General features: G+C 38.7%; 1 protein-coding gene across 4 annotated transcripts in view; it reads left to right on the top strand.

Moving 5' to 3' along the window:
* Positions 1-21,255, top strand: part of AKAP6 (A-kinase anchoring protein 6) — a 263,132-nt gene that overhangs the window by 81,716 nt on the left and 160,161 nt on the right. For all 4 annotated transcript variants that reach the window (XM_085061926.1, XM_085061924.1, XM_085061927.1 and 1 more), the window contains exon 4: positions 717-2,501. In XM_085061926.1, the coding sequence (XP_084918052.1) occupies positions 717-2,501 (1,785 nt within the window). The remainder of the gene's footprint in view (positions 1-716; positions 2,502-21,255) is intronic.

Raw genomic sequence — 21,255 nt, 5'->3', positions numbered from 1 at the left:
GATTGAAGGACTTCTATTGAGAAGATATCCACAAGGGGACATGGAAGTCTGGAGGTTTAGCCTTCCTGGCTATAACTTCTTTTCCTTGAGCAGTTCTTAATTCATGCTCTAAATATCTGACAAATAAATTTTCAGTTGATAATGCTACAAAAATATGAAATGTAATTAGCAATCGTCATCTTATAATTATGGGAAGAAATGTCCATCATTGCTACATGATGCTTGGAGAAAACATTGTGCTGATCAACTGAAAGACTGTAGAACAGCACAGATTTTTGAGAACATGAGATTAACAAGGAGAATGGTACAATTACATCCCCCAAGGTACCCTCCCTCCTGTTTGAGGTAGCTAACCCAGGAAATACTAAAAGCCTGCTGTATGGAATTTCTGAGTCCTTCCCACACACAGTAAGTAAAACTGAATGCAGAATTTAATGATGAAAATACCAAAACAAAAGTGAATTGCCGTTTGTAGATAACTTGCTGCACCAGACTGAAATAAAGCTGTTTTCAGGTTACTACCATTTTTAATTCCCCAATACTTTGGAATGATTGGCTCATCTACAGGGTGGTGCAAAAACAGGCATGTCAGTGATGAATGCTTTTCCAGACATTAGGCAATGAAACACAGAAGCTGTTTTTTGTTTCATTACTTTTTGTGTGCTGTATATGAAAATGAATTTTCTAAAAAAGTACCATTTCTTTGTGTATTTCAGGATCGTCTTGACTCTCTAACTGAAGTTGATGATTCTGGACAGTTAACCATCAAATGTTCTCAAAATTACTTGTCCCTGGATTGTGGTATTACTGCATTTGAACTATCTGACTACAGTCCTAGTGAGGATTTGCTTGGTGCTCTGGATGATATGACCTCTAGTCAAGGGAAAACAAAATCATTTGAATCCTGGAACTACAGTGAGATGGATAAGGAATTTCCAGGACTTATCAGAAGTGTGGGTTTACTTGCAGTAGCAACTGATTCCATTGCTTCCCAGTGTAATGAAGCATTGAAGGAGAAAGAAAATCATGTACCTCTTTCAGCAGAAGACGGAGAAGAAAGCAAAGACAAGGAAGCAACCCATGATCTGTCACTAGCATCTCCTTCTACAAATTCCTCTCTTTCTAAAGGACCTTGTTCTGAAAATGGTGTTTTACCTACTGGCAGCAAACCAGTTTCCATATCAAAGAATTCAGAATGCAATCTTCCACAGCACACTGGTGAAAAAATCAAACACTCTCACTGTGAAAATTCAACACCTAAGAGGTCCATAAGAGACTGCTTTAACTATAATGAAGACTCTCCTACGCAGCCTACATTGCCAAAAAGAGGTCTCTTTCTGAAAGATGATGTGTTTAAAGATTATATAGAAGCCAATGATTTAAAAAGGCAAATCTCTCAAATAGTTAAGAATGAAATGAGTAGAAGTACACCCTCATTGTTAGACCCTCCAGACAGGTCCAAGCTTTGTCTAGCTTTACAGTCACCCTATACTAACAGTCCCTCTGCAGTTAGTCAGTCATATGATTGCTTAAATACAATAAGTGATAAAAATCTCGAGTACACAATAAATAATCACTTTAAAGACAGTCCCATAATTCTAGGAAAGTCCACTTTCTACATCTGTAAAGAAAAATCAAAGCACAAGAAGTCTCACAATTCTCCAGAGAAAGTGAAAACTGACAGAACACCTGAAAGTATGTGTAAAACAGCTCCATCAACACAAGTCAAAAAAGGAGGACGTTTTTCTCTACAGAATGGAATTACTTCTCATAAATCAAAGTCTCTGGAGGAGATAGAAACAGATTCTTCTGCATCATCAGATTCTTGTAACCAGAGAGATCCAAATGAGCAATCACAAGGTAAAACTGAGACCTTCAGTTCACCAACATGTAGCCAAAAGACTGCTTCTTCAGCTGGTTCTGAGCTTTCCAACTCATCCCCTCTTCTACTGAGAAGAAAGAAAAATAAAAGCTTATCCTCACCATCACACAATACTCAAAAAGCCAGTAAAGACAGTGAGGTATGGTATGGATCTGATGAATATTTAGCACTTCCTTCACATCTCAAACAGACTGAAGTGTTAGCTTTAAAACTAGAAAATCTGACCAAGTTGCTGCCTCAAAAGCCTAGAAGAGAAACCATTCAAAACATTGATGACTGGGAACTGTCAGAAATGAACTCAGATTCAGAAATGTATCCGACATACCAGACAAAAAAGCACAAAAAAAGGGGTAGAATTTCACCAAGTTCTTCAAGTGATATTGTATCCTCCTTAGGTGACAGTATTGAATCTGGGCCTCTCAGTGATATTCCCTCTGATGAAGATCTTTGTATGCCTGTGTCTTGTATTAAAAAATATATTGAAGAAAAGTCAGAAAGGACTGCTGTCACTCAGCCCACTGGGAATGAGACCTCTTCAAATAAATCAGCTTTAATTCATCAACTGATGCAAGATATACAACATCAAGAGAATTATGAAACCATATGGGAAAAAATTGAGGTAAGGCAATAATCCTATATTCTTTTGCTGTGTTCTTGAGGAGCCTGTGAAGATGGAGCTGCTGGCAGGGATAGAGTTGCTTTCTTTTTTTCTTTTAATGCTGAAAATAATCTCATGTAGTGACTGCTTGAAGTAGAGAAGAGCAGGGATTCTTGTAATTATAATAGACTGAAGTTAACTTTAACTAACTATACAGAATTTGCCTGTGCTTTTTACTTACATCAATACCTTTAAACTTGGTAAAACATTATTTCACCAACAGCACTTCTCTTTGTCAAGATTAGGTACATGACAAATTTTTTTTTGTAGAAAGGGTAAAATAAACATTTTAGAACCAGGGATCTTTGTTGTATTTGAATGAAGTTATACTTAATATCATCTGCCTATTTTCTTCATTAAAATGATTTGCTTTGGTCCAAGAATAGGAATCTTGATTCCTGTCAAATTAAGTAAAATAACAACATTTCTTTTTAATTAGTTCTCTTCCCTTGCAGTGATTATTTTCCCTCCTGTGTTGGTGGAACTAAGCATAACTTTTTTTTTTATAAATTAAATAATCCTTCTTAAATAATAGCAATATATTAGTGCAATATGCGAGAGCAATAATTGCATAGTAATTCATTGAACTTCAGATGAGATGAAACTTCATTGAGAAGTCTTATTAAGAAAAAGGATAAACTTTGGAAAGGGAGGTGAAATTGAATGAATAATCAAGTAAAGACCTAGCCATCTCACTAACACAATTCTTAGATTACACTCACAGTAAATGTTTGTTTCAATCTTCTGATGCATTTGTCTTCCTGGCCATTGTAGAGAACTCTTCCACTCAGAACATTTCATGTCCATCCTCAACGGCATTTAAGTTTTCAGAAAAGAAAACTCCATCTCTATTAGATTTCAAAATGCTTTAAAATTCATAACACATGCATTAAAAGGTGATGAAGGCATCTGAAAGCTAAATCTGATATCTCCAATATCCTCTGTGTTATCAGGTTATGTATGAGCTAAGGAAAAACTAGGACTAGTTTTACACGGCCAGTAAATCCTTCATACCAAGTGCAATTTCTGTAACTTTTGAAAGCATGGGAAGTGTTATGCCTAGCAGGGAAATAGTTGAGCTAGAGATTTTTGAGTATAAATTCAGGATAGAAAATACAAAACAAGAAATTTCTTCTTAAACAAAGGAGGGTGCAGATCTAAAGGGCAGTGCTTAATGATGCCAGTTGTTCCCTCCATCCTCATGAGTGGGGGTCATTTTCCAGACTTTGTTGAAAGAACGTCTTTGTAAATGCGAATTGTTTCTGTCCTTAAGTTTGTGTAGTGTTGAAATTTAGTCCAGATGAAGCTGACAGATACAAAGCCCTTCATTCTGTGAAAGCAACAAAGCCCATCAAAACTGCTTGTGAATACATAAGATGCTGTATTTCAAATGACACTACAAGAGTCTGTTTAAGAATGGAACTGTTGAGTGTCTAGGGACCAGCTCCTTCCACTAGATGCTCACTTCGTTTTGGCAAGAAAGAGATGGCAGAGAAACTTTTTGTATCATCCTCTCAAATCATCATATTCATTTTTATCAAACTTTTTGAAAAGGTAACACTTTTCAGGGGCCATCTGTCTTTGTGTGATTTCCTGCAGCTGCAGTTCAGTCCTATCCAAGTGGAGAAGTAAGAATCACCTGTAACAATTGGGTGCAGCTGTAACCACCCTCTTCCTCTCCATACCCATCCTCTCCTCACCTCCTCTGGAGAGTGGATTGAGCTTGTGACAATAATTAAAAGAAGTTTGCTGTTCTCTGGCCAGAGCAAATACTTCTAGCTAGTGACTGCAGCTGCTGCTCTTGTCCTTGAGGAACTTTACTACTGCTGACACTGCTTTTTTGACAATTTCTCAGTGTTTCTGGTTGTGATAAATGTTTGGAAAATGTTAATGTGGAGTTTGAAAATAATCTTAATGAAGTATGTTTGCCTCATAGTAGAAGAAGAGCTTTAAAGAGAACGAAGAGCAGATGTGAACTGGACTGCTAGGAAGAGAAAGAGAGCTCAGTATTCCATGCACTTAAAAGCAGCACATAAGTTTCATATTTCACTAAATGTGCTTCCTGAATAGTGAATAAAAACAATCAGGGGAAAAGTTTTGAAATACTTAAGAAAAATTATACTATTTTAAAGAAATACAAGTTTTTTCCCAAGCTGCTTATTTACCCAAGTTTTTCTGTTGTTGCTAGTTATTAAATCTTCCACTTATAAGACTAGCTGAAAACCAGTTTTTCACTTTTTCAAAAGCTCTAACCAAGGTAAATCCTGCCTCAGTGACAATATGATGCCTTGCTGAGATACTTTAATTTGACATAAGTAGTAAGAAAATAGAAAATTCCTCTCTTATGTGATGCTATGAAATATTGTGAACAAAAAAGAATCTAAGTAAAAATGCCATACTGTGTCACTATTGAGTCCTTTCTTTTGCTAGATCTCCTGTTTCACAATTGCCTAAGACAAGCATCAAAAATGTGCCATTGCTTTTTCAATTATTCATTTGGCTCTTGTGTTAATTCTGTTATTGAAGAAGATGTACCCCACTCAAAAAGGAGCTTCCTAATTTCACAAATATATGTCTTAGAAATAATTCAATACTGCTTTTTTTAGCAGGAGTTTGTGCTGAAGAAGTCAGATCTGAAATGTGAACTTAATTTTAAGGACAGAAGAAGCATGCTTATTCCCATTAGTAATCCAATTACACTGCTGCAAATGGTTTAGTATGATGTATTTTATTTATTAAAATTGTAAACAAAACTAAAATAACTCAGTCTTTCATTTTGGGAAAACAAAAGCTGAGAAACAGCTGGCAGCCTCAAAGTCATTGAAAGTCATATTTTAGCTAGGTAATAGGATAAGCAAATAAATTTTGGTTTTTTATTATGATTATTATGGGAATAATTTTGAATTAATATAAATCTGATAATATCTTGATAGAAAGCAACTTCTTGAACATATGCTAAAGCATTTATTAGAAGTCTTGTTAACATCTTAGTTATAGGAATGATGATCATGGGCAGGAACAGATAGTTGTTATCTTTCATGCTTGCAAGTTATACAGATGTACTTGCATGGGCATTATCATGCTGTTAATATTTCTGTCTGTCTACAGATAGAGCTCTGCCCGACCACCCAATTTGCTGTTACATAGGGCCACTTTCTTGTTTTGCACTAAATATTGCATAACCTTGTCATATTTTATCTGGCACTGCAGGTAATCCTTTGGCTCATTCTTCTTGTACCCTTCGGAATATGCACCTTCATTCTGGGGTGCAAAACAATTTATGTGACTGATTCTTTGATGTTTTAAAAATTAGTTTTTGGAGTTAAATGTGAAAATGAGTGGTACCAAATTCTGAAAGTTCTTCTTATTGTTTTAGTTCAACCTTTAAGAGCTACTGAAAATGAATTTTTAGAATGCAGGTTATGCTCTATAGTTTCTGTTACACTAGATGAAAGGGGAACACATATAACAGCAGCATTCTCACAGATAATGCCAATAGAGTTCTTTGCTATAAGAATTTGGCTGATTACCACTTCTCATAGGTAACACTAGGACCTCAGAGTATCAGTTTCAGAATGCTTCAAGGTTTGCTTTGTGTAAGAAAGCTGTTTTCCTTATATTAATGATTGGGTTTCTCCCCCCCCCCCCAATTTTTATACGCAAACTGAAAAATTGGAAGTAAAAAATGATCTTGGACTGACCTAATGATAATGTATTTTCAAACATTTTATGTAAACAAAATATAATAGCAATAAAATACCCTTGTCCAGGCAGTTTTATCTGTTTCTCTAGAAACTGATAGTAGATTTACTATACTGATATCCTTGTGCTGTAATCTGTGGTCATTGATAATTCCATCTACTTGTTTTTTGAGGGCACTGTTACAAAGGTTAGAAATGTAACCATTTGCAAGACACTGCATTTAAGTGAAGCCGTGTTTGCCTTGTAGGCCTCAGGGTTAATTGTATGGAGCAAATTGCTGGTTTGGTTTTTTTTTTTTTGTTATATAGATTTATAGCTTGTTTTATCACAGTCTCCATTTCTGCAAAAGGCAGCTAAATTTCCTCTGCAAGAAGCAATTTGATACCTATTGATCCCATATTTTCAGTTCATCACATTTCATAAATATGCCCTGAATTCCATTGGCTTTATATTTTGTCTGGGTAGCCCAGTCAGTCTTGGTTACTCACCTTCTTGATGTGGTAAGAGGATAAAATAATGCTGCTCTACGAATTTTTCAGCTGTCAGTTAGGTCATGCCCCAGGGATCCTACAGAAAAGAGATAGATAAAAATTTTACTGCCTTCCAGGACCCAGGCAGGGAACCCCTCACCCTTGTTTAACCATTTACCCCAGCTGAGCCCAGGATGTCCCAGCAGAGCAGAGATCTAAGACCCCTGTTTTAAATTGGAGTAATGGGAATAACTTTCCTGTTTAGGAGGAGCTAAAGATCAGTGCAGCCTGCAGATGAAACTGCAATATCATATTTAAACTTGTTAATGTGACAAATAGCTGGTCTGTTGGGGTGGGAGAGATTTGTGTTTTTAGAGAATAGTCACAAGAAGTAACTAAATGGTAGGCTTCTGGAAGTGCTTAATGGACTTGGTAGAGCAAGTTTGTGTTGGAGATGTGGCTGGAAACATGTTTGAGTAGTGCAGAGCCAGTTTGTTAGAAAAGAGCTGGAGAGCTGACACAAAGGGGAAATAATTTGTTTAGATTGAAATGGGACAGAGTTGCTTCTGGTCAGAGAATGGACTGAAAACACACCAGTAGAGCTAAGGTAGAAGGTGGATTGCTTTAGGGAAACTCTATTTGTGTTTGGAGGTGATTTTCATCATCATGGGGAAAAGCTTGCATAGAGGACAAATGCAGTTTGAGCTGTGGGGCTGAGGTAGTGAAAAACTCGTAGGAACTGATAACTCTGATGAAGCATGGTGACAAAGAAAAATATGGAACTGAAATCAGTAATGTCAGAACAGGTGGGAGAAAGCAAACATAATGAACAGAGCACAGAACTAGCTTTTTATGAAGTAACAGAGAATTCTAAAGTGTTGTAGTGCTCCCCTTAGCCCTCTTGCTTTCAATAACTTAGTGCTTCTAATATTTGCTGTCCTAAAATAAATGGATTGCAGTTTTCCTAAAATAGTGTGCTTGCCAAAATCTGTTCATTTCTGAATCTTACTGCTTCATACAATTTAGATTGAAATACTGCTTCTGGTTGATGACCAGTTTATAGAAAACAGTAAGTGAAAGAGGTATCAGATCCAGAAATTCTTTGGCAGCTCTGCAGTTTTATCAGCAGTCTTGCTGCTTGGTGCAGCATAATAGAAAATGTCACTTCATGTTTTGTACTGAGAGACAACTTTATGCTTTGCTGTTTTGAGTCTGATGGTACTCCCCTGCTTCAAAAGCCTATCCTCAGCTTTCAAGCTGGTTAAACCATTATTAAGCAATAATGTAGTATACATATGGAACTCTCACTTTTAGGCAGACAAATAGAGCTTTACTAGAAGATTATATTGAAATACAGTGAGCCCTCTGTTCCTCCAAAACACTTAGTTCCTAACAGTTTGCTTGAATTTTAAACAGCTCCTCCAAGCACATTCACTTTTCTTTGACATTTGCTTTACCAGAAATAGTTTGAGTGAGGCTGTTACCAGTAATTTTTGCAAAAAATGACAACTTCTATCTAAGCTGTGGAAATCCTGAATTTTTACATCTACAACTGTCTGCAGGAATTTTGCTTCCTAAATAAAACACATCTATTGTAAAGCATATGCTTGTTCAGAATGGTTTGAATTTCCGATGTAAAGACCTCAGAATGATTTGGCAGTGAGTCATTTTAGATCAGGGATTTTTTACATTCAGTATTTGGCAAGTAATTCCAAATAATTTGCTGTGGGGAGAAGGGAAGGGAGGGGAAGAGAGGGGGAGAGAAAGAAATAGAAAAAATCTGCTCACAAATAATTTTAGTAGCATTGATTTGAGGGTCTTTACTAGTTTTTAGAATGTCTTTGCTAGTATTTAGAACTACTGTCTTTACTAGTATTTAGAACTGGTGGTAGGGGTTCTGCCTACATCGAATCTTTGGCTCACATCTGACATGAGACCGTTGGCTGCAAAAGCCTCATAATTCTGTCCTTTTTTGTACATAGATGCCACAGGGATGGCTACAAACAGCTTAGATGAACCAAGGAGGAGCTGCTTTTGCATAAATGTTTCTGTGAGCTCTCCACTTACGCAGTCACTCAGGTCAGCTTTTCATGACCATTGGCTTTGTGACCTCGAGTCATGTCTTAATCATCTGTACCACAGCCTAGCCACAAGCTGGTACCAGAGCCATCCATTTTTTTTATTTGTGAACTGGAAACTTTCTTGATATTGGTCAAGGATCTCTGGATCTCTGCTAATATGCTAGAGGGTGTAAAAGAGTTGAAGGTGGGGAGAGGGAACAGTAAGACCACAAAAGATGGACTTCTTGCTCTCACTGTAACCAAGGATAGGCATGAAGGTGAGCAGTGGGTGCCACATGGCTTACCTGGATTGCCAACAGAGGCTCCAAATTCAACAGGGACACTGCTGTAATTTGTACAGCTAATCACTGGTGACTTCAAGGTGATCTTAGGATATAATTGCTTCTATCAGTGCAGAGACACTATTGTCTGTGATTGCTTGGTGCTTTCAGTTTTCTCACGAAGGTACAGAAAGACACTCAGAAACCACTGAAGTAGGCTTGGGAGCTTTCAAAACACAGACAGAAAAAGTCAAATTGCTATTGGGAATCAGTGTGGTGGTTTAAGAAAAATCTTGTGATTTTTTAGGACTGAAACTGCTGTGTTACAGGTACTAGTACTGGGGAGAAGGTTGGTTATTGTGAAGTTAATTACTTACTATAGTGATATATATCTTTGAAGTGCCTCCATTAGTAAACAAAAAACTATTACATTTGAAACTGTGGTTACTAATATTCCCTAAATATGTTAAATATAAAGGCGTGAGAGAATGCTCACTGCTTTTTACATTCATAGGGATATGCCTTTCACAATGTTTTAAGGTCTAGCTGCTCTGTTACATAATATACTTAATCTCTGGGCTACTCATGTTTTATGTATCTTCTGTGGGGAAGTACAAGATACTCCAGAAAGATACAGTATACCAAAATCACCATGCTCTATTCTAAATATTTAATTTTTTAAATAATACATTGCTACTAATTTCCACCAAAATCAAAATCCATTCTATCTACTGTTAACACATCATTGCCTTAAAAATGAGTACAAGTTAGAGATGAGTCAGAGCAAGACAAATGAGCAAGGGTCTTGAGAGGATTAACCTGAGGAAAGATCAAATCCACTTATATAAGATTATTACATAACATCTCAAAATCTGTTCATGTCTTTTTCTTCTTGTGTGTCTTTATATATTTTGACAGCAACTAGTTTTCTTTCCTTCATCTTTTCCAGTATCTTATGATCAGGAATGAACCATTAAGTCATGCTGACTCTTAAATAATAGTTGTTACCATTAGACATCAGAGTGAATATAATTTGTGGTAAATATGGTTAGGAAACTGTCTCTCAGAGTCTGGTTTCAGACTGTCTGTCTGCTTATGCAGGTTTTCTATGTTTATTTTGAAAGTAAACAAAAGGGCAAAAAGTTGTTTTCTAGTCTTTGCTTCAGGTTTTGGAGCAGAACTGACCTCACAAACAGCTGAGCTATCCTTCACATAGCAGACTGGAATTGTATTTGAATTTTCCTATATTGTCATTAAAAACTTATTTTGACCACTGATTCATATTCAGGTCAAGTAAGGTTTCCCAAGCGAGAGCTAGATTTGCTTCTGGTTTCCTTTGGCCAGTGTTTGGAATCTCTCCAGGCTAATACTGGGAGAACCACCAAGCAGACAGATTTTTGGTTGTAGACAGTGTAAATGTTCAAGTCACAGTAATTTAATATTACTAAGTGCTTTTTCTCTGCTAATGCTAGCATGTGACTACATGAATGTTTCCCCACTGAGCTATATAAGATTAAAGACACCCAGGGTAATTTAAAATCGACTGCTGCACCATTAGCTGCTACAGTGCTTATAGCAGCTAACCTAAAAATGTCTCAGGTAAGTCCAAACTAGCATCATGTATTGCAGTGCAAATCTCTTACAGATTTGTTGAGGTAGAGAAAACCGGGAAAAAAAGATATAGGGGATGTGTTAGAAACAGCCCTGCTTCTGCAGTTAAAAACAAAGAAGGCAAAAGAAAACAAGTCCTATGATTGTTTTTGTTTTGTTCTGGGGATCAAAAAATCTGGGGATAAAAAAAAGTCAGAATTAGAGCCTAAAGAGGGTGTAAAAGAAGCGCCCCAACTAGAGACCACAAAAAAAAAAAAAAAAAAAAAGCTATCTAAAAGGGAAAGTTGATGAATTAGGAAGTAAACGCAAAGCAGTTAATGGAGGAACTAATAGTGACAGGATTTCTTTGGAGACTGCAGGTGAACAGGAACTGAGTGCATAACAGGAGGCTAAATGAAGAAACTAGAGGAATAATAATGGAGTAAAGAGAAGAGGTGGTGAATCTTAATCTCTCCTCACTGTTGCCGTATTTAGCAAAGAGTGGCAATCACCATTTCCCTGTTTTTAAATTCAGAAATATGAACTGCAAAACAAGTTCACGGGTCAAAGAATTACAATATCTCTTGTGAGGTGACAGACTTAACCTCTTCTAACCAATTAGCCTTGAAAAATAGAAAATGCTGAATTAAACGTTCTGATTTTAAAGGGGGAATCGTGGTCATTATATCTTAAGTCATGTCAGTGATACAGCAGAGGTCAATATATTTAGCACTTGCCCACAAGCAAACAGCATCTGTTCTATTTTAGTAAAAAGTGATTTTTTTCCTTTTTTCCGAAAACTTTCAGCCATGGTGATATATTGCCCTCTTGAGGCCATAACTGGTTACTGCACGTATTTGACAGCTATTTTATTTCCTTCTCAAATGAATGAGCCCCACACAACTTTACAAACGTAGTTGTTATAAATTCAGAGAATAAATAAATCATAAGCTAGAATATTTCCTCCTTGTTAATATAATTTTTCTCTAGTGCAGTCTCCAAGAAAGTTTTGCTATGTATTTTATCCCAATAAGTTTTATGTGGAAATAGAGAACTAGAGTTCTATTATTTAAATAACCAGTGTTTACCCTGGCTTTGTGACCCTCAGGTCAAGAATACAAGTGGCTTTCTTTCTTTATCTATAACTTACTGGCTAACTTACTGATTATTTTTTGTAAAAATAATGAACATATCTTTTATTTAAAAGGCACTGAAAATCCCATGGAATTAATTTTATGCTATGGGGTATGACAGTAAAATTCTGCTAATTCCATTCTTTTGATTTGATTTATTCTTTGTTTGGGAAAATGTTACATTTTTGGAACTTCACAAAGTATTGTTTAATTGACATCATGCCGCTCAGACTTCAGGCTACAGGAGCAACCATGGTGTCTGTATAATCATGTGTACTTTTCAAGGAATTAAATACTTGGGGAATGAGGTTCATTTCTAGAAAGTATGAGATCAAAGAGTAAAGAAATGTTGGGACCAGTTAGGGGAGGTGCCAGCATGGCTCCAACTGAGTGTCCTGCAGTGCCCAGTGCACGTGCAAGGTGACAGCTGACATCAGCTGGAAATAGCAGCTGCACAAGGGCATTCCACCCCCAGTCCACTCTCTGAAGCCCAAATACTCAGGGTATGCAAACCAAGGAATGATGGTCATCCATAACTGCCTATTTTTCAGAGCAGAATAAAGCTTTGTATTAATCTATCACAAAGGCCATAATATGGAAAAAAATGTGAAGGAAGATTAGTTTGTCTTTTGGATGAAGTTCATCTCATAATCAATACATACATTAGCTGTAAAATAATCCGAAAATAAATTATGTTGTCAACACAACATTTAAATTAATTACATGAAGAGGAAATGCAGTACTTCCAAGTACCCTTACATCACTGCAATTTACTTCAACATCCATAGTTATATTGGCAGCACTTTTAGACAAAGCACATCATGCTAAGTCCTAAGTTTGCTGAAAATTAAGATCCTGATTAGAGACTTCCATTGTCCTTAGAGATTGGATCAAGGTTGCTGAATAACAAACATTTCAAATTGAAAGAAAGGGAACAATGCTTATCAGGAAATGATTTCAGGTTTACCTGTAGAATAAATAATAAATTTATACTTATGAACAAGACATCCTGAATGAACTTCCACACTTCCTATACTATCTGGGACTGTGAAATAGATGTGAATTTACTGCAGATTTGTGCCACTATCCTTTATACAGGACATACCATCTCATTTTGGTGTCTGGCATTTTTACCAAAGACAGGCCCCTCTCCAGTGCTGTGCTCCTGGTCCCTTCAGAATCCAGACACTCCTTCCAGCTGCTGCTGCAGAGCTGAAGTCCCCCTTTCTGGGAAATACTGGCATCATCTTTCTTGCCTCAGGCAGATTTATTTTTTGTTCTTGTCCGTTTCTTGATACATCATTGGCTACAAATTTCTGGAGACATTCTTGTTCCCTGGTTTACTGAGAGAAATAAGACTATGTGATCTGAAAAACATTCACATGTTGTAGCTGATCTCTAGATATGGTAAGTCTTTAACTTAGTCAGGGTCACAGGAGGTATAAGCTGAAAAGGCTTTAGTTTAGTATATTTGATGCTGTGATACATAAAAGAAAACTTGTCCTGTATTAGAAGATATTTTGGGCATCTTTCTTTGTTTCCTAGCTGCTGCTTAGACCTCCTGAATTTAATGTAGAAAAGTAATGACTCAGAAAAAAAGTTACTTTAAGAGCAGTGAAAGTTTCTGTGAGACATGACCAATAAAAGACGTTGCTCTTTGTAAATAAATATATTTTCGGAAGCTATATGTCAGTCCTGGTAGTATGATGAGGTTCAAAGACCAGGTTTGTATGATCCTTCAGAAGTTCATACATTACGCAGATCACTCAATATCATGGCTTCTGACTTTTCCAGTTTTAACTCTCAGAGCTTCTTCCTGCCTGGTTTATTGCCAAAGGCCCGAAGAACGTCACACTTTTTTTTTAACTAACCATAAATAGCTATCTTGTCTTTTCCTTATATTTTCTACTCCTCCATTTTCCTCCTTGTATGTTCATTCTATTTCTGTCTCATTTTCAGGGCTCTTGGTATCCTTCAACTCATGTGTTTCTCCTTTCTGCTACTTATACTAATAATTCCATAGTATCAGCAATGTTTCGTCAGGAACCTTTTTTTCCAGTCAACCTCAGCAATTTCACCCAGACTCAGAATGCTGAACAAGTTGAGTGCTAGAAACATTTTAATACAGATTCACACAGTAGAGGTTTTCTGGTAAAAGCCACTGATTAGAACAGTGGAAAATAATTTTCTTCTTTAGCTGATACCTGTGTGCCTGCATAAGCCAGTGGCAGTGAAGCTTATCAGTGTACAGGGATGGGTTTTGGTCAATGTCCCTCCTGCTCTTTCCCGTGGCTCAGCAGTGCTGGCAGGTGACATGTGCTGCCTCCACCAGAGGGCACGTGCCCACTGTCCCACCTTGAAAATAACTGGCATTCTAGGTTAACAGGGCATGATAATTTAGGATGCTGATAAGCACAATTACTGCCTGACATCCAGAATGTGAATGCCTATGTAAGATTTTTCCACACCTAGAGGGATGTGCTTATTTACTTAATCCCCAGGAGTGCTTTTTACCTCACACTGCTTTCAAGGTACAGCAACCATGTTTTCTCAGCCTGACCTCAATCCTCACCTGAATGAATGCAGGAGGCCTAAAAATTTGTCTGGCTGTGTTCCTGTTAACATTACATCTCAGGTGGGATGCATGGCCATGGCAGCATGAGGAGAGGACAGCAGCCATTGCCATCAGAGCAGATGATCTCTGGAGGCTTACAGCCAGCCCATACTGCCATTCAGTTCATACCAAAGGATTCTTTAAATGATGGACGAATGAGATGTTCTTGTCTTTCTGCTTCCTTCTCCCTGCAAGTCCCTCCTGCTCTTCAACCCATGCAAAGTCACAATGACACTGGCTTTTCCTATGCTGCTGTATCACATTCCTATGCACAGATCTCTTAGCCTCAGGGCTATGTGGTTCTCCCCAGCACTGTCCTTCCATCCCACAGATTTTGCTTCTGAGGTTCTGGGTGTTTACTGATCCTTCAAAAGGCTGGGGGAAATGTTACCAGGGCTGTTGGAAGTTTCTCTGCTAATCTAAGAATATACCTCTCAGGAACAGGGTTCAGGAAGCATTTGGCTTAGTTTTCCTGAATCTATCTTTGCCCCACAGTGAATCTATCAGTGCCTAGAATTTCCTTTTTTTAAAATCACGCAAGTTTCAAACAGCAGTGAAGGCCTTGTGATAGTTCTTTTAAAGAGAAAGTAGATCTTCACCTTGAGCCAAAGGTAAGACAAAGGATAAAGAAAGAATTATGTTTGTAGCATCATGGAAATGTTCAAGTATCTACAGAGATATATTAAGGAATGATTCTTAATATTCAGGTTAGCATAACCTGCTCTTTGTCTAGAAGCAGAAACAAAGTCAACAGTTCCATCGCAGCAGTGAACTTTCTATTGCACAATTGCATGCATCGTCTTCAAATATAGCTGTTTATAATGAATTAAAAAGTAACACTTTGCATGTTTGTCCTCAATTTTCATGCTTTTAAAACTAATCCAACCTTTATGGTTCTGGCTTTTTTACCTAGAAGGCTTTAGGAAACTGAGAAATTAAAAAATATTTTTCTCTATTCCTGCTCTAGTCAGAATACAGTATGGAAAAATAGCTTGGACTCTAAAACCAGGAAAAGTAATGAGCCAGTAACCATCCTGTTGTTATGGAACAGAAAATTCCGTAACCATAAATTCATGGCCAATTCAGTAAATGCCCATTAGGGAAAATGCATTCAAATAGTAACTTCTGTGTGTGGTAGCTGGGCACAAAGCCTGGGAGGTTGACTCATGAAAAATTTGTGTAATTTAACAGTCTTTAAAATGCTTAACTAGACAATACGTAGTAGAAGTTTTTATCTCTTTGCATGGATGTCCACTAAGAAAAATATTTGATCTTTATCTTTGCCCAGTTTGAAGTGAGCATTTAAGGCACACATTCTCATAAACTGGGATTATTGAGTAAATGTGGCTCTTTAGGAGAAAGCCACTAAGATCTATTTCTGAGTTGTTTGTGAATATATCCTGAACCGCATTATAAGTATTTCCATCCTACTGATGTGTTTGGTCAGTTGTGTGTTTCTGTAAGGTCACTGCCTGTCACAGAATCTTGACAATATCACACAAAGAATATTTCCATTGTGGCATCTTTATTCCTTGGGGATCGCTAACATCTGTATTGCTAATGGTTTTATTATTGCCTCTGGCTCTACCTCCAATTAAATTGACCGTGGCAGTTTGTTGCAGCCTCATCCTCTTGAGTACCTGGATTTCTTTGACTTACCTTTGCCTATGAAGAAAGTGCACTTTTATCCTTTTGAAAATAAAGTTCATGGGCAGGAATGTGTTCCTCCTGAGACTAATATGCAAGTCCTTTTGTGGTTAGACAAAGGGTTTTCTTAATGTATTCTGTGATAGAAGTGCCCTAAGAGCCAGCCCATCCTTGTACACAGACACCTCTGTGAGCTCAGTCTTTTTGTAAATTGGGAACAAACTTTACAACACTGTCTGCTTGCAACAAAATTGAGCATTCATTTTTAAGCACACAGCCTCATAACCAATTCTTTTAAGAAGAGAACTCCCTTTGTGTAATAAAAGGGAAGGTGGAGAGAAAAAAAGGTCTGGGGTAGTAATTTAACAAGCACTGTTGTCTGGCGTTTCTACACTGAGGCTTGTGGAACGCAGTAGACCTTCCACCATCACTCTTAGCTATCATGGCAGATAATTTTATTATGTTTGCATTTAATGGTTTGGCACTTTGCTTTTATGCTGATTTTAATCTTTAGGTCATTAGAAGAGCTTTATACTTTTACAAATACAATGACCAGAAGTGTCTTAAGTATAAACCAGCATACACGTAAAATGAAAACGTAAGACTAATAAATTGAGTGGTGTAAAAACTGCACATCTCAAAACCACAAACCAAAAATTACTGAAATAAATTTGCTGCCTGTGCCATGTAGGCACAATAAATCTCAGATTTTTTTCGATAAAAAGGAAACCCAAAATTTGATCTAGGATGAGTACCATAAAACTTTTCATAATGGTGCTAGTTGGATGCAGTTGCTTCCTCTGTTTTATAGCATAATTTTGGCAATATGAATTCCAGTATATGTACTCCTTAAGTGCATATATCCAAATTCTCCATCTAAAGGAATCTCATATCAAAAATCTACTAAAACCGTCTAAGATACTGCTGCTGTTTTAGTGTAACAACAACAAAAAGTTGCATATTTTTACATTCTATTTTTCGTAACCCTAAAAGTCCTTTTGGACTAAAGCTCAAATCTACAGAACTGGGCTTTAGTTTACTTCCGTTCTAAATGGGGTCTAATAAAAGCTGGACTTGTAAAGTGATAGCTGCAGCTGAGATAGAAACTTTCTCTTTTCCCATTCCATTCAATTAATGAAAGCTGAACTTCAAAGTCTAAATGAGATCATTTGAAGTGCTAAAATTATTGAACACCAGCACTGTTTACTTTCCTATCTGACCAAAAAGTGGAGAGCTTGAAACGTCAAAGTAAAATTAAACCACTAAAATGAAGTTAGGAAACTTAAAAAGTTCTAGTGCAAGAAGTGGTGTTAACCTAGCTGAGAGGCATTTGTGCACTGTTTTAAGTGACTCACTTAACACATTTTTTTCATGCCTGTGATAGTAAAAGCTTTTCTAGGTCTTCGCTTCTCAGAGAATTGCAACCCAATGAGAAAATGTCTGAGCAACACCCCTGACAAGCATGAGAATATGCAAAGATAACTTCAGGGGCTGGAGCCTTTCTGTAGTTTCATAAGCACTTACATTGTTATCACTAGCTTTCTAGTTGTTATCAGAAGATTTTTAGTTGGTCAACTGCTTGTTATTTTGCTGGCAGCCCATAATATTTCTCCTGGGCTCTACTTTGTCTTTTTAAACCATGAACATTGGCTGTGCCACCAAATTCAGGAGCATGCAGCAAGGACCAGTGGATACCAAAATTTATTTGATTTACCCATTTGCTGGCAGTAACATCATAGTTGGGTCTGTTACTGCAAACTAGGAAGTAGAAAGTTAATGGAGATGTATGTCTAAAGGAGGATGGATGGTCTTTGGCCAGAGATGGGATGAGCTGCCTTAATTCAGTAGGAAATCATAGGAAGGGACTCTGGAAGCTTGAGAAGTACAGGGAGTGAGGAAATCCGGGTCCATGCCTAGAGGCAGTAATGGGGTGCAGGTAGTGAGCAGTGAGGTGTGCTTAACAGTCATCATGATTAGGGAGGAATATCTAAACAGAATCCATCAAACACGAAGAAGGGATGGAGTCAGGCACAAACTGCTTGGTTGCCAAAGCCTACCTACTTCTGTGTTCATTTAAAGTATTTTATTTTTATAATGTACATTTGGGATAGACAGAACATACAGAGTCCTATTAAATGTAAGGAATTGCATGTGAGACTTGTTCACCTGTCCACCTCTGTAGGCCTCGCCCCCATGCTCCAGGGTTTCTTATCCTGGCAGCACAGCACTGCAGCTGCTCTCCTGCTCTGTTATCCCACATGCCAGACAAAATCAGGCTGCCTAAATCAAGATCCTTTGTGCAACTGTACGGGGTGTGGAGAACCCAGCAGCCCTGTGCAGCAGGTGGGGGATCTGTATCTCTCGCATGTCCTTATATTTAACAGAACAAAGGGTAGGAGGCACATTTCCAGGTACATCCTTCCTCAGCCCAATATCCATGCATGCCTTTGGCCTCTGAGCTGATACATCACCTGCCCTCTTTGCATGACTCAGCAAGTGAATTCTCATTCTTGTGATCCAAAAAATTTGAGTGTTCTGGTCATTAATAAGGAAGTCTCAAGATATTTTGTTAAATCCCATTAAATTTATTTTTAATACTTCAGTTCATTAATTAGTTCCTTAATTGTACAGAACAATTGAATTAAGTATATTTTCCTTCTGTAAGATAATTAAGCACACACACTGAGTTAAGCTTCCCCACCCTTCCCCCAGTACCTAGAATTGTATGTATTTTTCATTCTTATCCATCCAGAGAAAATAGAATTAGACCACAAAAAACCCCAAAAAACAACTTTGTATGTGCCAAATTTCAAATGAAGCCATTTTTGCTCTAGCTTTTTTTCAGGGGTGTGTGATCAGGACTTTCCTCTTCCCCTCAGGAGAATCTGTAAAATTGTCATAAAACAAAATGGAAACCTGAAGGTTTTAAAGGTCAACGTTTAAAAATTTCTCATTTGAGGCATGGGAAGTGCTTTATCATTATCTGCAAACCTTACTACAGAAGCAGCTAAAATCGTCCAATAACAACCAGAAACATTTGTTTCTGTATTAAGCATAGTCTAAGAACAGCTTTATGCTGTAGGAGCTCAAGTTTTTTTGTCTACCTTGCTAGCACAGTGCAAAACGATTATATTTGCAAAACTGAACCAGCTGGTCTAAAGGCAGAGACTGAATTATATTGGTGTGTCTTTCTTTTTTTCCTGTTCTGTTCCCTTCTATTCTCTCTGAGGAATTCTTGTACAACAATTTTAGCTTCAGTGTAGCCAGCTATGAGTTTTCAACTTCCAGCAAGTTTTGATGGAAAATACAATATTTAAATTTCCTGTTAATTTCTACGAAAGTACAAGTTGAGTAGATTTTACATTATTTTCATTCTACTGAGATACTGTGTAGATCAGACACTTAAACAGGAAAAATCAGCAAAACTTCACTGAAGTTTATACCTGTTGAAAGTTTTTCCCATCTTCAAAATGATGAAGAAAAAATATCTAGAGAAAGAAAAACATCATCTTAATCAGAAAAAGCAAAAAGGTAAGAAGTGTCTAGAAAGGGATGTAAAGAGTTTCCATGGGTAACTTATTAAATGAAGAGAAAAAAAAAATCTCCTGTATTGGTTAGAATTTGTCATCCTATGAATTTATTTCTTTCACTGAGTATTCCTGGATTTGGATTTAGGATTGCCTTTTAAACCTCATCCTTTGTTTTAATATAATTTATATTGTAATCTGTTTTTAAAGGATAATTTCATGCTCTGTGAGAGTGTCACAATAGATTTTCTGTATTGTAAGACAGCATTTCCTCCATTATTCTTTAGAACTGTTTTTGTCTTAACCATTTATTTAAAACGTACATCCTGGGAAACATTTGAGAGGATAAAAAGAGGAACTATTCTAATGCTATTTGTGTCCCTGATTACATGCACATCATTAATAGTGTTCTAGTTAACTAGGCCATCTTGATTACACAGAGATGGCTCCATGTCGGTCAGTCTGCGGAGGGGCAGTGGCCCTTCAGTCAGGGATAAATTATGTTTTGGACTTCCAATCTGTTATACGACTTGAAAGGATTAAAAACATGGATTCATAGTTGTGACAGGGCTCCATGGACCACCCATACCGCAGATACTCCCCTAAGTGTGGGAGAGCAGGCTGCCCAGGCCAGCCGGGTCCCCGGGCAGGGTGGTTTGTGCCCGAGCTCGGCTAGGGCTGGCGGCGAGCACTGGCCTCAGCCTCGGAGCCTGTAGGTAACCTCGCCGTGACAACGAGCCGGAGGCGAGGAAGGGCCGCTCAGCACCCGGCCGGCTCCGGAGCGCCCGAGCCGCTGCGCTCCGCGATCCTTGCACAGGGTGTTTCCGAGCCGGGGCTGCTCCCTCCCGGGCAGGGGAGCCGCGGAGCTGGCGGCTGCGGGGTAAAGGCGGCTCTGCCCTTCCCCGCCGGCATCAGGCTATTCAGATGAATAGGATGGAATCCTGGGCACTGCTGTGAAAAAGAAAAATCCCGGGCATTGTTCTGATCACTAATTCAGGCCGAGTGAAGTAGGACCTGCATTGCTGAGATTTACTCTCACGTACAATTTGAGATACAAATACTTTTCAATTTCGTACGCTCTCTAGCAGCTTAAACCGAACCGTCTGTAATTTGTGCCCCGGTGTGCCCCGAGAGCTGTCCCTTCCGTGGTGTCCCGGCGGTGCTGTCCCGTCGGTGCTGTCCCGTCGCTAATGTCCCATCGGTGCTGTCCCGTCGGTGCTGTACCCGCGGTGCTTTCCCGCGGTGCTGTCCCCGCGGTGCTGTCCCGTCGGTATCCCCGCGGTGGTGTCCCGTCGGTGCTGTCCCCGCGGTGGTGTCCCATCGGTGCTGTCCCGCGGTGCTGTCCCCGCGGTGCTGTCCCGTTGCTGTCCCCGCGGTGCTGTCCCCGTGGCGCTATCCCGTTGCTGTCCCCGCGGTGCTGTCCCGTTGCTGTCCCCGCGGTGCTGTCCCGCGGTGCTGTCCCCGTGGTGCTGTCCCGTTGCTGTCCCCGCGGTGCTGTCCCGTTGCTGTCCCCGTGGTGCTGTCCCGTTGCTGTCCCCGCGGTGCTGTCCCGCGGTGCTGTCCCCGTGGTGCTGTCCCGTTGCTGTCCCCATGGTGCTGTCCCGTTGCTGTCCCCGTGGCGCTGTCCCCGCGCGCTACCCTCGCGGTGCTGCGCAGCTGCCGGCAGGTGGCGCTGTGGGCCCAGGCACGGC

The sequence above is a fragment of the Lichenostomus cassidix genome, chromosome 5 (genome assembly GCF_008360975.1).
Source record: "Lichenostomus cassidix isolate B80296 chromosome 5, HeHo_3.0, whole genome shotgun sequence".
Taxonomy (NCBI): Eukaryota; Metazoa; Chordata; class Aves; order Passeriformes; family Meliphagidae; genus Lichenostomus; species Lichenostomus cassidix.
This window is presented reverse-complemented; position numbering and strand designations above follow the sequence as displayed.